The 19,590-nt window shown below is 52.9% G+C and overlaps 7 protein-coding genes across 7 annotated transcripts; 5 read left to right on the forward strand and 2 right to left on the reverse strand.

The window, feature by feature from the left end:
• Nucleotides 1-80: 80 nt before the first annotated feature.
• On the reverse strand, nucleotides 81-734 carry J4E87_003582 (uncharacterized protein; the record flags this gene model as incomplete). Its single annotated transcript, XM_049375207.1, has 1 exon — nucleotides 81-734. The coding sequence occupies one exon, from the start codon at nucleotides 732-734 to the stop codon at nucleotides 81-83; it is 654 nt and encodes a 217-aa protein (XP_049235129.1).
• Nucleotides 735-2,951: 2,217 nt separating this feature from the next.
• On the forward strand, nucleotides 2,952-4,860 carry J4E87_003583 (uncharacterized protein; the record flags this gene model as incomplete). The annotated part of the gene is made up of 6 exons (XM_049375208.1): nucleotides 2,952-3,342; nucleotides 3,398-3,589; nucleotides 3,636-3,970; nucleotides 4,020-4,153; nucleotides 4,203-4,606; nucleotides 4,667-4,860. The coding sequence occupies 6 exons, from the start codon at nucleotides 2,952-2,954 to the stop codon at nucleotides 4,858-4,860; spliced, it is 1,650 nt and encodes a 549-aa protein (XP_049235130.1).
• Nucleotides 4,861-6,135: 1,275 nt separating this feature from the next.
• On the forward strand, nucleotides 6,136-8,111 carry J4E87_003584 (uncharacterized protein; the record flags this gene model as incomplete). The annotated part of the gene is made up of 4 exons (XM_049375209.1): nucleotides 6,136-6,246; nucleotides 6,313-7,803; nucleotides 7,850-8,005; nucleotides 8,055-8,111. 4 exons carry the CDS (start codon nucleotides 6,136-6,138, stop codon nucleotides 8,109-8,111), a joined length of 1,815 nt encoding a protein of 604 aa, XP_049235131.1.
• A 1,698-nt stretch (nucleotides 8,112-9,809) lies between these two features.
• On the reverse strand, nucleotides 9,810-11,069 carry J4E87_003585 (uncharacterized protein; the record flags this gene model as incomplete). Its single annotated transcript, XM_049375210.1, has 1 exon — nucleotides 9,810-11,069. The coding sequence occupies one exon, from the start codon at nucleotides 11,067-11,069 to the stop codon at nucleotides 9,810-9,812; it is 1,260 nt and encodes a 419-aa protein (XP_049235132.1).
• A 2,049-nt stretch (nucleotides 11,070-13,118) lies between these two features.
• Nucleotides 13,119-15,671, forward strand: J4E87_003586 (uncharacterized protein; the record flags this gene model as incomplete). Its single annotated transcript, XM_049375211.1, has 1 exon — nucleotides 13,119-15,671. One exon carries the CDS (start codon nucleotides 13,119-13,121, stop codon nucleotides 15,669-15,671), a length of 2,553 nt encoding a protein of 850 aa, XP_049235133.1.
• Nucleotides 15,672-16,198: 527 nt separating this feature from the next.
• Nucleotides 16,199-17,171, forward strand: J4E87_003587 (uncharacterized protein; the record flags this gene model as incomplete). Its single annotated transcript, XM_049375212.1, has 5 exons — nucleotides 16,199-16,223; nucleotides 16,283-16,370; nucleotides 16,419-16,490; nucleotides 16,539-16,572; nucleotides 16,629-17,171. 5 exons carry the CDS (start codon nucleotides 16,199-16,201, stop codon nucleotides 17,169-17,171), a joined length of 762 nt encoding a protein of 253 aa, XP_049235134.1.
• A 430-nt stretch (nucleotides 17,172-17,601) lies between these two features.
• J4E87_003588 (uncharacterized protein) lies at nucleotides 17,602-19,332 on the forward strand (the record flags this gene model as incomplete). The annotated part of the gene is made up of 1 exon (XM_049375213.1): nucleotides 17,602-19,332. The coding sequence occupies one exon, from the start codon at nucleotides 17,602-17,604 to the stop codon at nucleotides 19,330-19,332; it is 1,731 nt and encodes a 576-aa protein (XP_049235135.1).
• Nucleotides 19,333-19,590: the final 258 nt, after the last annotated feature.

Genomic DNA, 19,590 nt, shown 5'->3' on the forward strand with positions numbered 1-19,590 from the left:
ACGCCTCCATATCGCGTTCACATTGGACTAGTGAGGATCTAGGTGTATGTGACGATGATAGATACTTTTGATGTTGAGACTTACATACTCTTCAAGTAGTAGTCCGAGGTAATGCCGGCGGGTTCCTTGCGCCCTGAACAGTCTGAACTCTTCACATCGTAATCCTTCGTAACCTTGATAGCGCCAATGTCGCCCTCCTGTGCCAAGTGCCCTGTCTGTGATGTCGCTCCGCCGTTCCGACACAGCTCTTCTTCCGACTCAGTAGCTGTGACGCCTTGTTCCAACCGTGTGATGCTCCCTCTGCGAGCCTTCTTCCCCCATCTCGCTCCCCGCGATCCCTTTGCTTCAGAACCGATAGTTACAATCTGGCCAAGCGATGAGAGCTTATAGCCTTTTTGGGTTGAGCTGCCTCCGCCAGGCCCCGATCCAGATGAACTTCCACCCCCGAATTTTGTCCACAGTGCCTTGAGGCTCGGCAGGTTGACCGCGATGATCGCAAATTGTATTTCGAGTGCCGCGACAATGACCATCTTTCCCAGCACCCATGATGTGTCCGGTGAGTCGTTGAGCTCGAGGAGTGGCATGAGTCGGAAACATGCGATGATGACGGAACTGCTGCCAAAGACCATAACGCCCAGAACTGCAGCTTTGCGTCGAAGCGACATTTGGAGATTCATGACGGTATATATAGGGAGGATGAGGATGTAAAAGTCTTCCAAGATGTTCTGCAACATGATCAGTAATTCGTTCTTCGAAAAGGCAGGCCTGGGCTTACGAGGATGGAAGGCCCTATGAGAAGGACGAGTTTGCTGATGCAGACAGCATCTGGATGCGTGCCTGGGTGGAGGATCTCATCAAAGGGAACGCATTGGAAGCATGCCAATAGACTGCGGTGAGGGTCAGAACGGACTGCGCAGCGGTACTCAGAACAGCTTTTGGTGCTGACGGCTGAGGTATTACACACATGTTGATAATCAGGATGGCACCGTTCAAAGCGCCGCCAATGTATACCGCTATTCGAAAAGTAGGGCTTGGCGAAAGACGGAGGTAGAAAAGGAGGAAAGCTGATTTGATCACCCAGTGAACCGAGTAGTAAACCACTTCTTCAATGAACAGCCACTTGATACTAGTCAGAACGGTCCGGAGGGAGTGTCAAGCTTAGGTCATACTTTGAGGATCTCCAGCTGCTGAACAACGCTGAGGGTATCCATGTGCCTGCGCCAATGGTAAGTGATAGATCGTCAGGGAGTAATCGAAGTGGTCGTACAGTCCGCATCCCCAATATATGAACATGTGCAGGACGACTTGTTGTCCAACACTGAAGAGCTACAAGCTTGTTAGGCGTACGAATATCGACGTATTGAGATCTGGGACACCTACGAGGATCAAGATCGCGAAATTGTCATCCCATCCTCTAGTGCGCAGCACAAAGTGCCGGCAATAAAAACGAAGGAATATGGAAACCGTTCCAAAGAAGAAAGAAACGTATGCCACAGCATAAGCCAGTGGCTGGAGAGTCGTCAGTCCCATGGCCACAACAGTATTCTCTCGAATACGTCAACTCTCAACCTGAGCGGAAGCTCGACGATTCAAGAAGTACCCGTAGGAGATGAATGCTCACAAAAAGAAGTCCTCGTTACGCCCCGTTTACGAACGGTTTCAAGGCCTGGCACCAACACCCTGCCCTTCCCACCCCCACGGGCTCGAGATAAATATCCCCGATGCATCAAACCGAATGCGATGCATGCATTGCCACGATCGGTAAGTGATGTCCATATTTGAGCTTTGTTTTTAAAGCATTCCTGTCGGATCCTCCGCATCCTCCAGGATAAGTTGTGCTTCCAGGCCGCTATGCATGATTATAATTGTGCTTCATAGCGTCAAGCCGGCGCCTAGGGAGCGGGCAGGTTGGCCGCGTGTGGGTTCGCGGCTCGACCCTCAACCTAATCTAGTGCGAGGGCTGCCCCGAGCCGGCGACAAGCACAAGCTAGGAATGCGTTTGGAACAGGTGAACATAAGAAGCTGCTTGAAATCTCCACGAAGATGCCAGCATGCTTCCGCAAAGCCATGCGCGCAGGAAACGAGGGAAGAGCACGGCAGGATCCCCAGCCCGAAGACTCTACCTGGGCAGCTGAAGGAGGCCCGATTGTTGGAAAGGATGTGCGTATATGGGTGGCCTGGCATGAATCGCGAGAAGCGAAGGATCCTTCGTGCTGCGCAATTGCCGCAACAAGACGTGGTTCCCGTTGGTCGAGTCGCCCGGCGTCAACGCGTGGTCCCCAGGGGAGCGGGTGAAGACAACAGCCGTGGCTGCAGGCGAGCCGCTTCCGCGCCCCGCTAGCAGAGCCGTGCTGCCAGGTGGCACGTCCACCACAACAGCCGTTAGCTTCACTGCAACAAGAGCCCAAGTGGGACACCCGACGCTCCTGAATAGTATGTAGACGCATACAAGCATCCACTGAAAGAGCATATTGGCCGCTCGAGTCCAGGTGCTGTGCAGCTGCGTTATCGTTGCGAGAATCGAGCCCCGGGCTCAACACGCAGACCACGCAGTCACTGCCAAAGAGTCGGAAAATTCGAGACGTGGGCTGTACAGGGCATGCTGCAGCTAGCAAGGCTCGCCTGGAGTATCTCGGGCCTATCAGAGGTCGCTCAATGGCGTTGAACCATTCTGAGTTTAGGTAAATCAAACCCCCTCGAAGGATGCGCGCTACTCCTGCATCTTCATCATGGGGATTTTCGGACCGTGGAGAAGATACCAGCCGTCTTCAAAAGTCGCGGAGGTTTACTGGAAACGATCAAGTGGGCGAATAGCGCGTGTTGGCTGGGACGCCTATATTCGAAGCCATGCACCTTGGATTCTGTCTCCGAGCTGAAGCCCTGCCCGTTTCCTCGACATCTTGAATCCCACTGGAGAGCTCTGCTCAAATCTCGGAGCTTCCACGATGACGATGGAACTGTTTCGAGATGCCGCTCAGCGCAGCGTGTCGCAAGGTGTCGCAGCTGCTGTTCTGTGTGGCATCGTTTTCCACTTCTCAATTCGACCGTTCGAGTTTGAGCTGGTCATGTTCCACTTCATGGCAGCTTTCACTTTGAGCTTCTTCGGGATGTTCTACGTCTTTGGATTGGCGAAAGCTTTACTCTTTGCGACCAGTTTCAGCACCGGATTGCTTGCCAGTATTGCCATGTACCGAGTATTCTTCCACCGGTGTCGAAAATTCCCAGGGCCGTTCGCAGCAAAAGTCTCCAAGTTCCACGCTGCAAGTCTCGCGGCGAAGGATGTCAAATACTTCAGAGAGCTGGAAAAGATGCACGAGCAGTACGGTGACTTCGTGCGCACAGGTGAGCGAACAACCAACTGAGGCTTTGCACGAGCAGATGTTAATAGTCATCAAAGGTCCCCGAGAGATCAGTGTTCTACGCAAGCCAGCTGTTCCGATTCTTTATGGGCCCAACTCGGAATGTTTGAAGTCAACATGGTACGGCCAAACCGGGAACGACCCAAAGAAATGTTCCATACACATGACGCGTGACTTCAACGGCCACCGCCTTCGTCGCCGAGCATGGGATCGCGGGTTTTCCATCAAAGGTGTGTATAGGCTCACGAGTTACACGAGTACCTCTAACTTTACAAGCGCTCAACACCTACGAACCACGCATCAAGGCAAAGGCGGACTTGTTCAAGTCCCAACTGGCAACCAAAGGAGCAACGTCAATGGATGTGTCCACCTGGTCAATGTTCTTCAGCTTCGACGTGATGGGTGAGGTCGGCTTCGGCAAAGACTTTAACAATCTTACGAGCGGTATCGAGCACCCTGCTATCAAGGGAGTGCATGCCCACATGACCATGCTGGGAATTATGAGCACGGTTCCGTGGCTCCTGAACGTTCTGGGCTCTATTCCTGGAGCGGCGGCCGGCTATTCGGACTTCTTCTCCTTCTGCGCAGGCCAGATTCGCGAAAAGCATAAGGTATGTGTTGTGATCGTTTTACCGGGGACAAACAATTAACGGAATACAGACCTGGGATGGCGAGAAGTATCCTCAGGACGTCGTATCCTGGTTACTCAAGGCCGTCAAAGAGAACGACGTCTCCGCCTCGCCAAGCCCAGAAGCCTTGGAGGACGATTCAAGAGTGATGATTATTGCCGGAAGGTAGGCAATTGTGATGTACAAACCCAAAGACACTGCTGACGATATGAAGTGAAACTACAGCCACAACGCTCGCAGGAGCTCTTTACTACCTCGCCAAATGCCCCGACAAACAGAAAAGGCTGCAGCAATTCCTCGACCAAGCAATGCCGGGTGGATACAGCCAGTGGTCGTACGAAAAGGTCAAGTCGATCTCCTATCTGGATGATTTCCTCAGCGAGACACTGCGACTTCGTCCGGCGCTATTGACAGGTGGAGCGCGCGAAACACCAGCAAAGGGCATCCAAATCGACGACACGTACATTCCCGGCAACACGAACGTTGTGGTTCCAGTCTCGCTCATCCAAAGAGACCCTCGATGGTGGCAGCAGGCTGAAGACTTCGTCCCAGAGCGCTTTGGTGAGAAGAGGTTAGAGATGGAGACTGATCAGGCTCCATACCTGCCTTTCTCTCTGGGTAAGTCCTTCCATACGGTCGTCGTTCTAGACTCGCAGTCAGCAGCTAACATTCTCGTAGGCGCATATAGCTGCCCCGGCAAGAACCTGGCCCAAATGAGCTTGCGTATCTCGCTTTCGATGATCGCGCAGAACTTCGACGTCTCCTTCGCGCCTGGAGAGGATGGAGAGGCATTTGAGAAGGAGATAATGGACACATTCACCGTGACGCTTCCGGCTCTTCAGCTACGATTCACTCCGCGCAAGAGTGCTTGAGTTTTGGGTGAAGGATGCTGTTGAGCATGCATCTTGGATGTGCCTCCAGTTGGGCCTGTGAAGGATGAAAGCTTGCGCATATCCGTATTCCAACTGTGGGAGTTGGCAGCAGGACGCTGAGGGTGTGTGGTAGTACCGAATTCAATGGGAGGGGTTGTGAATCCTCCAGCTGTCATACGCAGCTATCCAAACTGGTTTTCTGATCGCTAGTGGTGGTGTTCCACGATGATGGTGCGCACGGACGTCGAACTAGTAGCTCTTTCGCGCAACCCGTTTTCCAAGCGGGCTTGGTGTTGTCTAGATCTTAAAAGTATTCTGGTAACGCGACGCGCAAAGCATTGGGACGAGAGCGGAACAACAGCCCGCTCCTCAGCACAAGATGAAATTCGGGGAAAAGGCTCGATCTACAGGCGTTCAACGTTGTTAGTCCGGTATTGGTGTTTTGTGCGCGCACTTGTTCGGAAAGATCTCGTCATGGTCGACGACGACGTTTTGTATTGGAATGGAATATTCGCAAAAGCCTATGCTCAAGGAAGTATCGCATCGCTCTGCCAAGTCAGAGTTCATGAGATCACAAGGTACAGATGCGTACATCGTCATCAAGCCCCCAATACTTAAAACAAAAACTCGGCTAAAGTTCCAGCTCAAACGTCCATTAGCGCTCAGGCCCAGAGACCAAAAGACGGCACGGATTCTATAGCGCACGCAGGCGGTACTTAAATTCGGCTCCAAACGGCTGTCTCCAGAGATAGGGGCTCGATGCGCACTCACACCCAAGTAATCACAGGGAAGCTTGCCAATTTGGCCTCGGCTCTTCGGGACATCTGAAGCCTCCAAATAAAGTATAATTCGTGGCTTCGAGCTTTGACCACCTGAAAAGCATCTCACGCTCGCTGAGTGTTCGTATAACAGAAGCCAATGTTTCGTAGGCAGATGCAGCCGAGCGAGGGGCCTGGATTAAAAAGCTTGTCGGGTGATCTTCCGTTCAAAGTAGCTAGGTATCCTTACTCTAGACCTACTTGAGCTCAGCCTCTTATCGCGCCATGCCCTCCAAACCAGGTCTGGGGGTCTTGTAGTTTGCGACTGCTCCAACTTAACGTAGTGTCCAAGATCGCAGAAAAGCCATAGTTTGTGGTTGAGCCCGACATGCGGATCTCACTAGCATTGCCCAGGACTTGGAAGGAGCGAAAGCGCGTATATAGAAAAGATGATTGCCAGGTTTAATATGGTATCATCAGGACACTGCGTCTTCTTGATCTTCCAGCCCCCGTCATCATGCGCACTTCACTGTCACTCGTTACTTTGTTAGTTTCTCTGGTCTCTGCTGTACCAGTTGCTGAGCACGAAAAGAGACAGAATGCTGAATTCGACTATGTCATTATCGGTGTAAGTTGTCGCTCATCCGGCCTGCGCCAGCCTGTAAAGAGTTGGTTGCGCTAACACGTAGCAAAGGGGGGTACCGCGGGCCTTACCCTTGCGAATCGTTTGTCTGAAGACAGCGCCATGAAGGTCGCTGTCATTGAGGCCGGCGCTCTCTATCAGATCGCGAATCCGCTTTTGTCGTCGACTCCAGCTGGAGATGTTCTGTGGTCGGGCTCCAGCCCATTAGATCAGAACCTTCTCGTGGATTGGAACTTCATTACCGCCCCTCAAGCCGGCGCGAATGGTAGGCGAGTCAAGTACGCGCGAGGAAAGTGCCTGGGTGGAAGCTCAGCCCGAAACTTCATGATCTACCAGCGGGGCGATCGCGGCTCGTACCAACGCTGGGCAGATGAAGTGGGAGACGACTCGTACACTTTTGACAACCTGATGCCGTATTTCAAGAAGTCCGTCAAGTTTACACCACCCAACACCAAACTTCGTGCAAGCAACGGCTCGGCCGAATACGTCGCAAGTGCCTTCGATGCCAGCGGCGGGCCTCTAGATGTCTCCTACGCGAACTACGCTGGACCTTTCTCGAGCTACATGGAAGGAGGCATGAACGGCATTGGTATCCAGACTAGGCCTGACTTCAACTCTGGGGAACTCATGGGAGCTCAGTACTGTAGCTCGACGATCACGCCCGGCAACCAGAAGCGCGCGTCAAGCCAAACAACCTTTCTTGAGGCTGCGAAGAGTCGTCCAAATCTCAAGGTTTACACTCTGACTCGCGCTGAGAAGATCATCTTCAATAGCGAGAAGCGTGCCACTGGTGTCCAGTTACCCCTTGGAATCGTCCTTACCGCAAAGCGTGAAGTGATCCTTTCGGCTGGTGCTTTTCAGTCTCCTCAGCTGCTCATGGTCTCTGGAGTTGGGCCTGCTGCACAGCTCAAGAAGTTCAACATTCCCGTCCTTGCTGACCGCCGGGGTGTTGGTCAGAATATGCAAGATCATATTTTCTTCGGTCCAACCTACCGCTACAAAGTCCAGACGCTCACGAAACTCGCCAATGACCTTCTTTATGTCGGCACTCAATTTGCATTCGATTATGGCCTGCTCAAGAAGGGTCCCCTCACTAACCCCGTCTGCGACTTCCTAGCCTGGGAGAAGGCACCTCGCAACCTTATCTCTTCAGAAGCTGCCGCAGCGCTGGACCAATTCCCTGCTTCCTGGCCCGAGATCGAATATCTCTCCGCACCCGGCTATATTGGTGATTTCTCCAATCTCTTCGCAAGCCAGCCCAAGGACGGCTACCAATACGCGTCCATTCTCGGCGCTCTTGTTGCGCCCCTCTCCCGTGGTTCAGTGACCATCACAAGCTCTAGCACAGCCCAGCTCCCCTCAATCGACCCGGGCTGGTTGACTGACCCCACCGATCAAGCCCTTGCAGTTGCCGCCTACAAGCGCATGCGTCAAGCCTTTGCTACGGACGCCATGAAGGCTGGCCTTGCGGACACGAAAGAATACTTCCCTGGGCCTAAGGTTGAGACCGATGAGCAAATCCTCAACACCGTTCGCGATACTGTAAGTCTGCCAAGTCTATCGAACGTGCAGGTACTAACGATGGCAGTTAATGACTGTGTGGCACGCTTCTTGCACGTGCAAGATGGGAAAGAACGATGATCCAGATGCGGTTGTGGATAGCAAGACTAAGGTTATTGGTGTGACCGGTTTGAGGGTTGTCGATGCTAGTTCATTCGCACTGTTGCCTCCCGGGCATCCACAGGTATGTCATCTTATTCCGCCTCATCGGTGCATCACTGATTTTCCACCAGAGTACGATATACGCGTTGGCAGAGAAGATTGCCGACGACATCAAGCGCAGCCGGTAGGTCGCGCGCGCAGAAGTCGTACTAGACAGCGCCATCGTGTTAATTGAGAGATTCAAACCCAAGTGCAACATGCTGGCCGCTATCATTACTTCTCACTGTGAAGTCACCTTTTCTGCAAGTTCGGGCAGCGTTGCAGCAACAACGTCCATCTTGCCAAACACATCGTCTAATGCCTCCTTCTCCAAAACCAAACAATATGCTGTCTTGAACCCGGCCCTTCCCGCTGCGCTCACATCCCAGCCATGTGCAGCCGCAAACCAGAGATCACCAGCTTTACTGTCAACACCAATCTTTTCTTTCAGCTTCGCGTACGCCTTGAGATCAGGTTTTCCCACACCAACATCGTCGCACGTCACAATATGCTCATTATCGATGTCGATGTTGCCTCTTTCGAAGTAGCCCATGACTCTTGGACGGTCTCCACTAGTGAACGCTCAGACTGTCCAGCCAGCCTTCTTCATCGTGTCCACACATTCCTTTGCGCCCGGTCGGACTTTACACTTCCTATACTCTTGTATAAATACTTTACATCTTCCTCGGTCGCTACGCCAGCAAAATGCAGGATGCGGAAAAAGATGGATTCGAAGACCTTCGCGAAGGGTACGTAAGAGCCCGAAATCGAGAGGTAAGTGTACTCACGCTCCGCGCTTTCTAACCAAGCGAAACCAAGGAGACGTGCGGAGATGTTGTTGGCCTGAAGTTTGGGGCCCAGGCGTTGGTCAATGACGGCATAGAAATGCTCGTGCGACACAAGCGTGCCAACTATATCGAAAACGATGTGTTTCGCTCCGGACATGGTACCAGACTTGGCTGATGCGGATACTTTGATTGTGATGCCTCGCTGAGATGTCAAGTCTTCGTCGTGATGAGGCTCTACATACATGCGAGGAACGTTAAGCACACCCCGCGCACCATCAGGGTGCGTTTTGCTCACTGATTACGTCATCACATAACGTGACATTCGCCATGCTTGGGATCGCACACATGGCATTCTGCGTATTGCGACTAAGACGATGGTGATTTCTCATCATTTCTCCATAATGACCACATGTAATTGTGTGACGCCGGGAAGAGCTCCACAAGGATGAGTGCATCGTAACGGTTGACTCGGTCCCGTGAAATGGAGCTCTCGTCATAGAATATCGATGCCTTCATCTTTAGTCAAAGAACCGTCACCATACTAATCACTCAACTTATTCATGTGCCATCATCAGCTCATCTGAACCATCATTGTTATCGCATCGTTCACAGCCCAAGCGGCTATCTCAAGTAGCACCAATGCATCCGATTGGTCGACGCACAATCTTTCCCAAATAGGACCGAAACACCGTGCGATATCAAACGTCCGTTAACGGCGATGCAGATCTGGCATGCGACGCGCGAGTGCGTTCATGTGGGGAAGAGGATGGATAGAGATACTGATACGTCATGCTAAAGGAAGAGGCAGACAGGGTCAAAGCTATACCCGCAAATGCGTGTCACCAAGAAGAGCCAAAGACAATGTGTAGTAAAGGCATAAAGATGGATTCTACATCGAGAAAGGGAGGGAATAGATGCGCTATGAAAATCATCGCTAAGAGTCATTACAAAGAATGCTGGCAAACGACAAACCCCAAAGTACGAGTTCAAAGCCTCAAGTACTCATAACACCCAAACACCAAGGCCATGCATCATGAATCGTGATAGTCAAGACTTTGCTTACCACGCAAGGTCGCTCTTCTCGTTGTCGTTGCCGCAAGCAAGACCCTCGCAGAAGTCCTCCATCTCTTTGCTGATGGCCGAGGCACCAGTGGGCTCGAGTTGCTGCTTAGCAGGCCAGATCTTCTGACCGGCCTTCTTCTCCTTCGCGCCGTGCTCCATGACGATCTCGCGACATCGCTTCTGGAAGAAGAGTGGGCCCTTCTCCATGTGTGGGTGCAGCTCACCGTTGACAAAGATGCCAGCCTCGATGTTCTTCTGCGCACGCTCACATAGAACCTTGTCCTCGCCCATGACGCGCTTGTAGGTGTCGCTAATGAGGTTGAAGTCCTCGTCGTTCGAGTGCTTGTTGCGCCAGACCTCGTAGTACATGACTGACTCGGTAGGTGACTTGGGCATGAACTTCTGCATGAAGAGGAAGTGTTTTGTGACGGTGAAGGAGGCGTTGGGGAAGCAGTACGTGGAGCAGATCTCTTGGCCGAGGTCCTTGCGGTCTTGAGGGGTCTTGGGGTCGTGCTGGATGTGGTCTGCCGAGCAGTAGACGTCGTAGCTCTCGAGGTCGATCAAACCTGTTGTGAGATCGGGGTGTGTGCTCTTGCAGTGGTAGCACTCGTTGAAGTTGTCGGCGAGAATCTTCCAGTTGAATGGGCCGTCGAGGTTCCAGGTGTGGTCAAACTCGTAGTCGTCAAAGTTGAACTGACCAAAGCGCGCCTGTTCGTCGACGTGGTCGAACTGTGACTCCCATGACACCTCGGGCTCCTTCTTCGCATCCATGTTGATCCAGACAAAGCCATTGCGGTCGATGCGTGTGTGAATGGGGAAGAGACCGTTCTTGGCCTTCTCGAAGTTCTGGAGCTCCTGGTATCCGGGCGCCTTCGCGAGCTTGCCGTTGAGGCCATACGACCAGCCGTGGTACTTGCAGGAGAAGATCTTAGCATTGCCACCATCCTTCTCAACTACGGGATACGCGCGGTGTCTGCATACGTTGTGGAATGCGTTGATCTCACCGGACCGGTCCTTGGAGACGACGATGTCGTAGTTGGCGACGTTGTAGCGGAGGAAGTCGCCAGGGTTGGCGAGTCGCGACTTGTGGGTAAGAATGAGCCATCTTCGGGTGAAGATGGCGCGTCGCTCGAGTTGGTACATCTCTTCAGAGGTATACCAGTTGGCGGGGAGGGCCCGTACGGGCTGGTTCTCTGGTGGAGCCTGGGCGGCGGCTGAGCCGCCAAAGCCAAGGTAGCTCAGGAGTGACCCGACCATTGTGAAGGATGCGTGTTGAAATGTGGTGTTATGCTTGTTGTAGGATAGTGGAGTGCTAAAGGTAACTGGAAGCGACCACGATTGTGTGTTGTACAAGTCTGATAAAGAGGATGGACGTCAGGTTGAGGATGTCGCAGGCGTTATTATACCCTCTTCTCGAGGTTCTTAACTCCTCACTCTTATCAAGTAAGACAAACAACTAAGTCCCCATGGGGTTATGGCTTCCATTCGTGCCCGAGGAGCGATAACCAGTGGGACGTGGGAACGTAATTCGGCTGCAGGTGACCGTCAAGCGCCACACAACCTGACTATTTTTGACGTCTCTCCGTTACCGCACGTTCTGCCATCGTGATCAATTCAACATTCTAGAATGCTGTGCTAGAGCTCAACGGCGTCATATGACTGGGCAGCGTCGTATTACCCCAGAGTAGTTTCATTGACTGTGCATACAATGCAGGAGAAAATCATGGTGACTGAACGTATAGACCGTTCTCGTCATTGCCCCTCATGTTGGCACGGACTTGAATGGATCTGATTTCCAAATGCGGACAACGGACGCCAGCCCAAGGCGCGATCAGACTGCGACCACCAAGTTCTGGCGGGACTATTACGGTCGCATTATCCAAGTGCTATCGCGCTCTTATCGAAAATCTTCACTGAAGATGTTGATCGCAGCTGTTATCGTCGAGATATCGAGATAGCGATGCTATCTTGATGAGCTGTCGGGCTTGGATGTAGTACCGCAGCTGATAACGTCTGCTGGACTATAGCCCATGATACTCTGATCGAGGGTATAGAGCGAACGTCGGAGCACACGTACCGTTGAGCGCGTTGTCATTGAGTGCGAATGACGCCACACGAGTCGCGCAACGCATACGACAGCAAAGCGTCACTGGTCTCGATGGAAGCGCCTCTGTTCGTGGATGGTTACCGCAGCAGCTCGCGTGTCACTACCCCTCCTGACGATATGGAGAGTAATCGGGAGGGTTTGGGTGCTTTTGGCAATCGCAGTCGTGAATTTGCCGGCTGGTGCTGACAGCGCAGCAACGTGTTACGTTGGGCATGCCCTAACACTGTAGGCGTCTGGGGTGATTTGGCGATATAAGCTGTCGTTTGTCTCGCAGCATCGACTCATCGATGAACGCAACCAGAGACAACTTCAAGGTGAGTCCATTGCGAAGACTGCTCAGGGCGTGACTCAGTGATCGAGGGCATGCGATGTGGGTGACACCACACGGGTCGGCATCATGGTCCAGATGGGTCTGCCTTTCTGCACGTGGTACTGTGCAGTTGCCGATTAAAAGGGGGTTGTGCTCTCGAGAAGCCCCGTAGGATCGAGGCTGGGTCCGGGAGGGTGATTGTCGCATGGCTTTTATTGCCACGCTTCCAAGGCCTAGTGTCTTTCACACCGGCTTTGTGGTCGCGATGGGTTGGCGCAAGGTTTGATGGCGGAAAGTCACCCTCAATGTTGAAGCAACGCTTATCCTTGTTACAATGATATATTGTAGCGAGCAAGATCGGTGAATCTTTGCGGCACGACAGCCGCATTAGGTTCGATTGACGGGAAAAGCATGCTAAGCTCTCCATACTATGCATACTTACCTGAAATCCAGGTCTGATATCAGACGAGACGAATTTTGGGTTGGAGTAAAGATCGTGAGAAAGACGGGATGGTGTTGCGCACACGCGAGGCGGGGTTGTTGCAGGCTATTGTAGTCCCGAGACGATTTGCCTCTATGCGTCCGCACCATAATCACTAATCCCAAAATGGACATCAGGACCCTACGTCCACGACTGGCATCTTCCCCACCAATGTCGTAAGTATCGCATGCGGGGCGGTGGGCTGCTTCCGTGCATCACTCTGCCGTTGGCCACACCGTGGGAATTATTTTGCCAATTGAAGTTTGCGCTGCGCTTAGTTTCGGCTTCTATGATGGCAGAGCGTAGTGAAATGGTCCGTTATCGCGAGTGCAAGCAGCTTTAAGAGGAGTTCGTCCTACAGCCTTGAGCAACCAACTGCCCAATTCCATACTTTTCAACTCTTTTGCAATGGCGACCTCCCAGCGCGTTGTCATTATCGGCGCCGGCGTTGTCGGCACTAACCTCGCTGACGAGCTGGTTTCACGAGGATGGAACAACATCACCGTCGTTGAGCAGGGTCCATTGAGCATGCCCGGTGGCTCAACATCGCATGCGCCCGGCCTAGTCTTCCAGACCAATCCCTCCAAAACGATGACCTTACTCGCGAAGTACACAGTCGAAAAGCTACAAGCGCTCGAGAAAGACGGACAGAACTGCTTCAACCAGTTGGGTGGCTTGGAAATTGCGACGACTCCAGAACGACTGGAGGAGCTCAAGCGCAAACACGGATATGCGCAATCATGGGGTATCGAGGCAAACTTGATCAGTCCCGATGAATGTCTCGAGAGGTACCCTCTCCTTAACAAGGACATGGTGCTAGGTGGTCTTCACATTCCAAGCGATGGCCTAGCGCTAGCAGCTCGTGCGACACAGATCCTCATCGAAAATACGCGCAACGCCGGCGTCAAGTACCTCGAGCACACCGTCGTTACCGGAATCGAGCAAGCGGACGGCCGTGTCACCGGTGTGACGACCAACAACGGTTCTGTACCAGCGGATATAGTTGTATCGTGTGCTGGATTCTGGGGCGTAGAGATTGGAGCTATGATTGGGCTCAAGGTTCCTCTCCTTCCTCTAGGGCACCAGTACGCGAAGACTACAGCTGTCCCCGGTCTCGAGAATCGCGAAGTCAACAAGAAGATCAACGCCATGAACGCCGAGCTGCCGATCCTACGACACCAGGACCAAGACCTATACTACCGAGAGCATGGCGAACAGTTTGGTATTGGGTACTATGGCCACCGTCCAATGCCCGTCAAGGCTTCAGACTTGGGCGTGACACCCAAACATGTCGATGAGAAGCACATGCCTTCTCGTTTGGACTTCACACCCGAAGACTTTGAGCCTGCCTGGAAGGCCACCAAGGAGCTGCTTCCGGTACTGCGCAACACTGAGATCGCAGATGGTTTCAACGGTATCTTCTCTTTCACGCCAGACGGTGGATCCGTCGTTGGACAAGCTCCCAATCTCGACAACTTCTGGGTCGCTGAAGCCGTGTGGGTGACACACTCGGCCGGTGTGGCTCGAGCTGTGGCAGAGACCCTTACAGAGGGCCGTTCAACTATCGACATTGCTGAGTGTGAATTGACACGATTCGAGGAAGTCCAGCTGAGCCCGGAATACGTCAGCGAAACCTCGCAACAGAACTTCGTCGAGATTTACGACATCATCCACCCTCTCGCGCCGAAAGAGAACCCTCGCAACCTTCGTGTCAGCCCCTTCTACGCACGACAACAAGAACAAGGCGCCTTCTTCTTGGAGGTAGGAGGCTGGGAGCGTCCACACTGGTACGAAGCGAACGCAGGCTTGGTCAACACCCTACCGGAAGAGTGGAAGCCTGTTGATCGGGACGCCTGGTCGTCCAAGTTCTACTCACCGATTGCCGCGGCGGAGGCCTGGAAGACACGGAATGCAGTAGCGTTGTACGACATGACAACCTTCCACAGGTTCGAGGTGTCAGGTCCTGGTGCCGTGCACTTGCTCCAGAGGTTGACGACCAGTGACGTTTCTAAGCAACCCGGCGCCATCACCCATACACTGCTCGTCAACGGCCACGGTGGCGTACTGAGTGACATTTTCGTTTCGAGAATCGAGGAGGCCCTCTTCCAAGTAGGTGCAAACACAGCGACCGATCTTGCCTACCTCACGCGCGAAGCTCGCCGTCAACACAAGCACACGTCCGGTCAGTGGGCTCAGGTGCGAGACATCACTGGAAGCACATGTTGCCTTGGTCTTTGGGGTCCCCGCGCACGCGACGTCATTCGCACGGTGAGCTCCGATGACTACAGCAACAAAGGCTTGCCGTACATGGGTGTGAAGAAGACAAGCATAGCTGGAGTTCCCGTCACCATGTTCCGAAAGTCGTTCGTCGGAGAGTTTGGTTGGGAGATTCAGACCACACCTGAGTATGGCCAGCGGCTTTGGGACATATTGTGGGAGTCGGGCAAGCCCCACGGTCTAGTCGCTGCTGGTCGCGCTGCCTTCAACGGACTGCGAATCGAGAAGGGCATCCGAGCCTCGGGTTCCGACATGACCTCCGAGCACAACCCTTGGGAGGCCGGCGTGACGTACGCGATCCAGATGGACAAGAAGGCGGACTACGTTGGCAAGGCTGCGCTGGAGCAGCTTTCGAGGAAGGCAGCGTCTAAGCGACTTCGATGCTTGACGGTCGACGACGGTCGTTCGGTGGTTCTGGGTAAGGAGCCTGTCTTCGTGGAAGGCCAAAGAGCCGGCTATGTTACCAGCGCCGCTTTCGGCTACACGGTACGCAAGCCTGTCGCGTACGCATGGCTACCCAGCACTGTGAGTGAAGGGAAGACCGTGGAGATTGAGTACTTTGGCAAGAAGATCAAGGCCACAGTGACTCGCGATCCATTGCACGATCCTCAGGAGCAGCGCTTGAGGGGTGAAGGATCATCGGAGAAGCCGGAGCTGCAGAAGAGGCTGAAGGCGCTGCTGTAGTTGGGACGTTGTAATGTTGGACGATTGTTATGACTGTACATGAGCATCGAAATGGCGTGGCTGGGTTTGGTTTAGGTGTTTGTCAGGCGTATGGGTACCATTAGTTCCATGGTAGATACTGTATTGAAAGATCTCCTCGTTGAAACGCGTCGTGCCTGATCGCTTGTTGTGAAAAAGAAGATGTGCCGCATGCCGCGCCATTTAGGATGCATCGTGTCTTTGAGGTGAACGCGTCCGGCACAGCTCGACGCGTTTGGAAGTGGGCCGCTTCTCACGTGACAATGTCTTATCGATAATGAGCGATAACGTCATCATCACCTCGGCCTTCGCAGAGCTCCATGGCCTCCTCAACTCTACGCCAATTTCTGTTCGGTGTCTTCCTCATGAGCATGTTTACTGCAACCATCAAACGATACTCTCTAGCATCAATCTCTCGCACTTTTACCAAGGTAAGCGCGAGCAATTGCTTCCACAATCTCGAATCGGAAGTTGACGCCAAGCAGCCATCGTCTCCAGCTGCACGCGCCATGCACATCCAATCAATCCCCATGTGTACGAGCACCCTGATGGAGCATCTCGAATCGTCAGGCACACTCTAACTCACTAATCAGGGGAGGGTTCGGGCAATAACTATGCCTACCTAGTCTCAGACGACAAGACCAAAGAAGCCGTTATCATTGACCCTGCCAACCCTCCAGAGTACGTCGGAGACATAGGGAAGAAGGTGCCTAGCTGACTTGACTGTAGAGTTCTACCCGTGTTGCGGGAACAGACTACCACTGGAGGTCTCAAGCTGACCAAGATCATCAACACTCACCAGTAGGGCAACCGCGCTACACAATGTGACTTCGCTGACGTATCGGATAGCCATGGAGACCATGCAGGAGGCAACGTGGATACAGTAAGTTTAGGAAGAAGCAAGCAGGGTGGGAAATCATCAGCTAACCGTCCTCCCAGATCAAGGCATTCGGCCTACCTGTAATTGGCGGTCGTGACTGCGACAAAGTCTCCGAAACCCCCAGCCACAACAGTACCTTCAAGATCGGTTCCATCAACGTCAAAGCGCTCCACACACCATGCCATACACAAGACAGCATATGCTTCTACTTCGAAGACGGCAACGACCGCGCCGTTTTTACCGGAGACACACTGTTCATCGGCGGTTGCGGCCGATTCTTCGAAGGCACCCCAGAACAGATGCACAAGGCTCTGAATGAGACCCTAGCGGCTCTTCCTGACGATACAAAGGTCTACCCTGGGCATGAATACACGAAGGGCAATGTCAAGTTTGCCAAGAGTGTGCTGAACAATGATGCCATCAAGAAGCTCGACACATTCTCACAAGAGAATAAGCAGACGCAGGGTAAGTTCACGATCGGCGACGAGAAGAAGCACAACGTCTTCATGCGCGTCGACGATCCTGAACTCCAGAAGGTTACTGGCAAGACTCAGCCAATCGATGTCATGGGAGCGCTGCGAGCCATGAAGGATAAGTCATAAGACGGAAGATTTGCACAAATAAAATGACATCAGAGCATCCTGCTATGCTGCTTGGACTAGATGCTTACTTGCAGAATATCTCCGTGAATGATCTACGTTCATCTGTGCTTGTCTAGATGGGAAGCCAACAGCGCCAGTAGCAAAAGAAGTATAACTGCGGGGAAATTATGTTAACAAATTGCGAGTGCAGGTTCGGGCTCGTGTCTCTGGTATTTGATGAGACCAGTGATAGGGCGCCTGAGGGCAGATGTTCGCGAAGGATGCAGTGCTTGACTCACAAGCGATGACTGGACTCGCGGTTCGTAACTTTAAGAACATCGTCACATCTGAAAGCACGAAACAACTTCAAATCATCTTCTTCAGCCATTATCCATACTTTCGTTTTCGTCTCACGAACAAACAAATCCTAAAGACATAAATATCTGTCGTGATGGCTACCATCGACGTCACCACGAAGGCGCCCAAGCAACGTATGAGACCGAACCAGCAGGAGACGCTACCACCCCACAAGTACTACGAAAACCGCTGTACCTTAGTACAGAGTCTACGTCAGAATACACGTGAGAATGGCATTTATTCTTCCTTCATCTCCAATCTCCTGGACCTTGGCGCATTCCGCGCTCGACACGAATCTATAACGACTGGCCACCAGCTCAAAGACGTAGAGTACGCAATACGTGGGCGCATCGTCACTATTCGTAGTGCAGGAGAGCGTTTGCGCTTCTACGAAGTTCAATCGGGCGAGGACAAGATACAGGTCGTGTGCCAGGCGACTGAACGAGATGACATCGAAGTATACAAGCAGCAACAAGAACACCTTGCGAGAGGCGACCAAATCGGTGTGATCGGTCACCCAGGGCGAACAGCACCACGAAACCGGCCTGTAGGCGAGCTCTCGCTCTTCGCGCACAAGGTCATCTTGCTAGCACCCAGCCTGCACATGCTGCCCAAGACGCTCACTGACGCCGAAACGCGACACCGCGACCGACCCCTCGACTTCATTACGAATCGACGCAGCCGCGACATGCTGCGCACCTGGGACGCGATGGAAGCCTACATCACCACGTTCCTGCGCAGCCGCGGATACATCTCAGTCGTAACACCAATCCTCTGCCAGCAAGCCGGCGGTGCAGCAGCCAAGCCCTTCATCACCCACCACAACGATCTCAAGCGAGACATGTACCTCCGGACGGCTACGGAACTCCATCTCAAGCCCTTAGTCGTTGGTGGCATTGATCGCGTGTTCGAAATCGGACGTGTGTTTCGCAATGAAGATATGGATCTGACTCATAATCCTGAATTTACGAGCTGCGAGTTTTATCAGGCGGATGCTGATTACGAGGTGATGATGCAGCTGACGCAGGATATGATTTCTGGTTTGGTGAAGAGTGTGACTGGGTCTTATGTGACCAGGTTCAAGAGTCAGACTGGTGACGAGTGCGAGATCAACTGGGAGGGGCCATGGGAGCGCATTGACATGATACCAGCTCTTGAAGCTGCCTGTGCTATCAGCTTTCCTCCTCCATCTGAACTTCACACTGAGGAAAGTCGACAGTTCCTACTAAGCCTCTTGCATGACCGCAACATCGTCTGTTCGCCCCCGCATACAAACGCCCGTCTGCTCGACAAGCTCGTGGGCTTCTACATCGAATCGCGCATTACAAATCCCACGTACATCATCCACCACCCGAAGCTCATGTCTCCACTAGCCAAGACGCATCGCGCAATCCCTGGTCTGACAGAACGCGCTGAAGCCTTTGTCTGCGGCCAGGAAATTTGTAACCTGTATTCCGAACTCAACGATCCGTTCGAGCAGCGCGAGCGCTTCCTAGAGCAGGCTCGGCAGAAGGCTCAAGGTGACGACGAAGTGCAGAGCATTGATGAAGCGTTCATCAAAGCGCTGGAGTATGGGATGCCGCCCACGGCTGGGTGCGGGCCTGGGCTCGATCGCATCATGATGTTCTTGACGAACAATTACTCAATCAAGGAAGTTTTGGCGTTCCCAATGATGAGGGAGGAGATGAAGAGGGGTGGAGGTGGGCCTGCGAATACTCAGACTGATCAGGTGGTTGAGAAGGGAGAGCGGGTTCGGGCACTGAGGGCCCAAATGGCAGCGCTTGAAGCTGAGATCGCGGGGCTGTCCATTGAGAATTTAGAATGAGGTTTTGTAGCTAGGTAGTCAGGTTTAGCATTTTCTCCTTTGGGATCGAGGAGGTGAGACTGGAAGTGCGCAAAATCGTTGGCGTGGGACGTTGATTCCTTCGTAACATCATACCTCGTATGCTATCTTACTCGTAGAAATACCAAAAATACCGCCACTGTGAATACCTCCGAAATCGCGAATCCCCTGACACATCTCAATGGAATCCTACCAGCCCGAAGCTTGACGAACGCCCCTCTTAGTAGGCATCGTCTCCTG

The sequence above is a fragment of the Alternaria ethzedia genome (assembly GCF_023757985.1).
Source record: "Alternaria ethzedia strain BMP 0044 chromosome Unknown scaffold_6, whole genome shotgun sequence".
NCBI classification, from domain to species: domain Eukaryota; kingdom Fungi; phylum Ascomycota; class Dothideomycetes; order Pleosporales; family Pleosporaceae; genus Alternaria; species Alternaria ethzedia.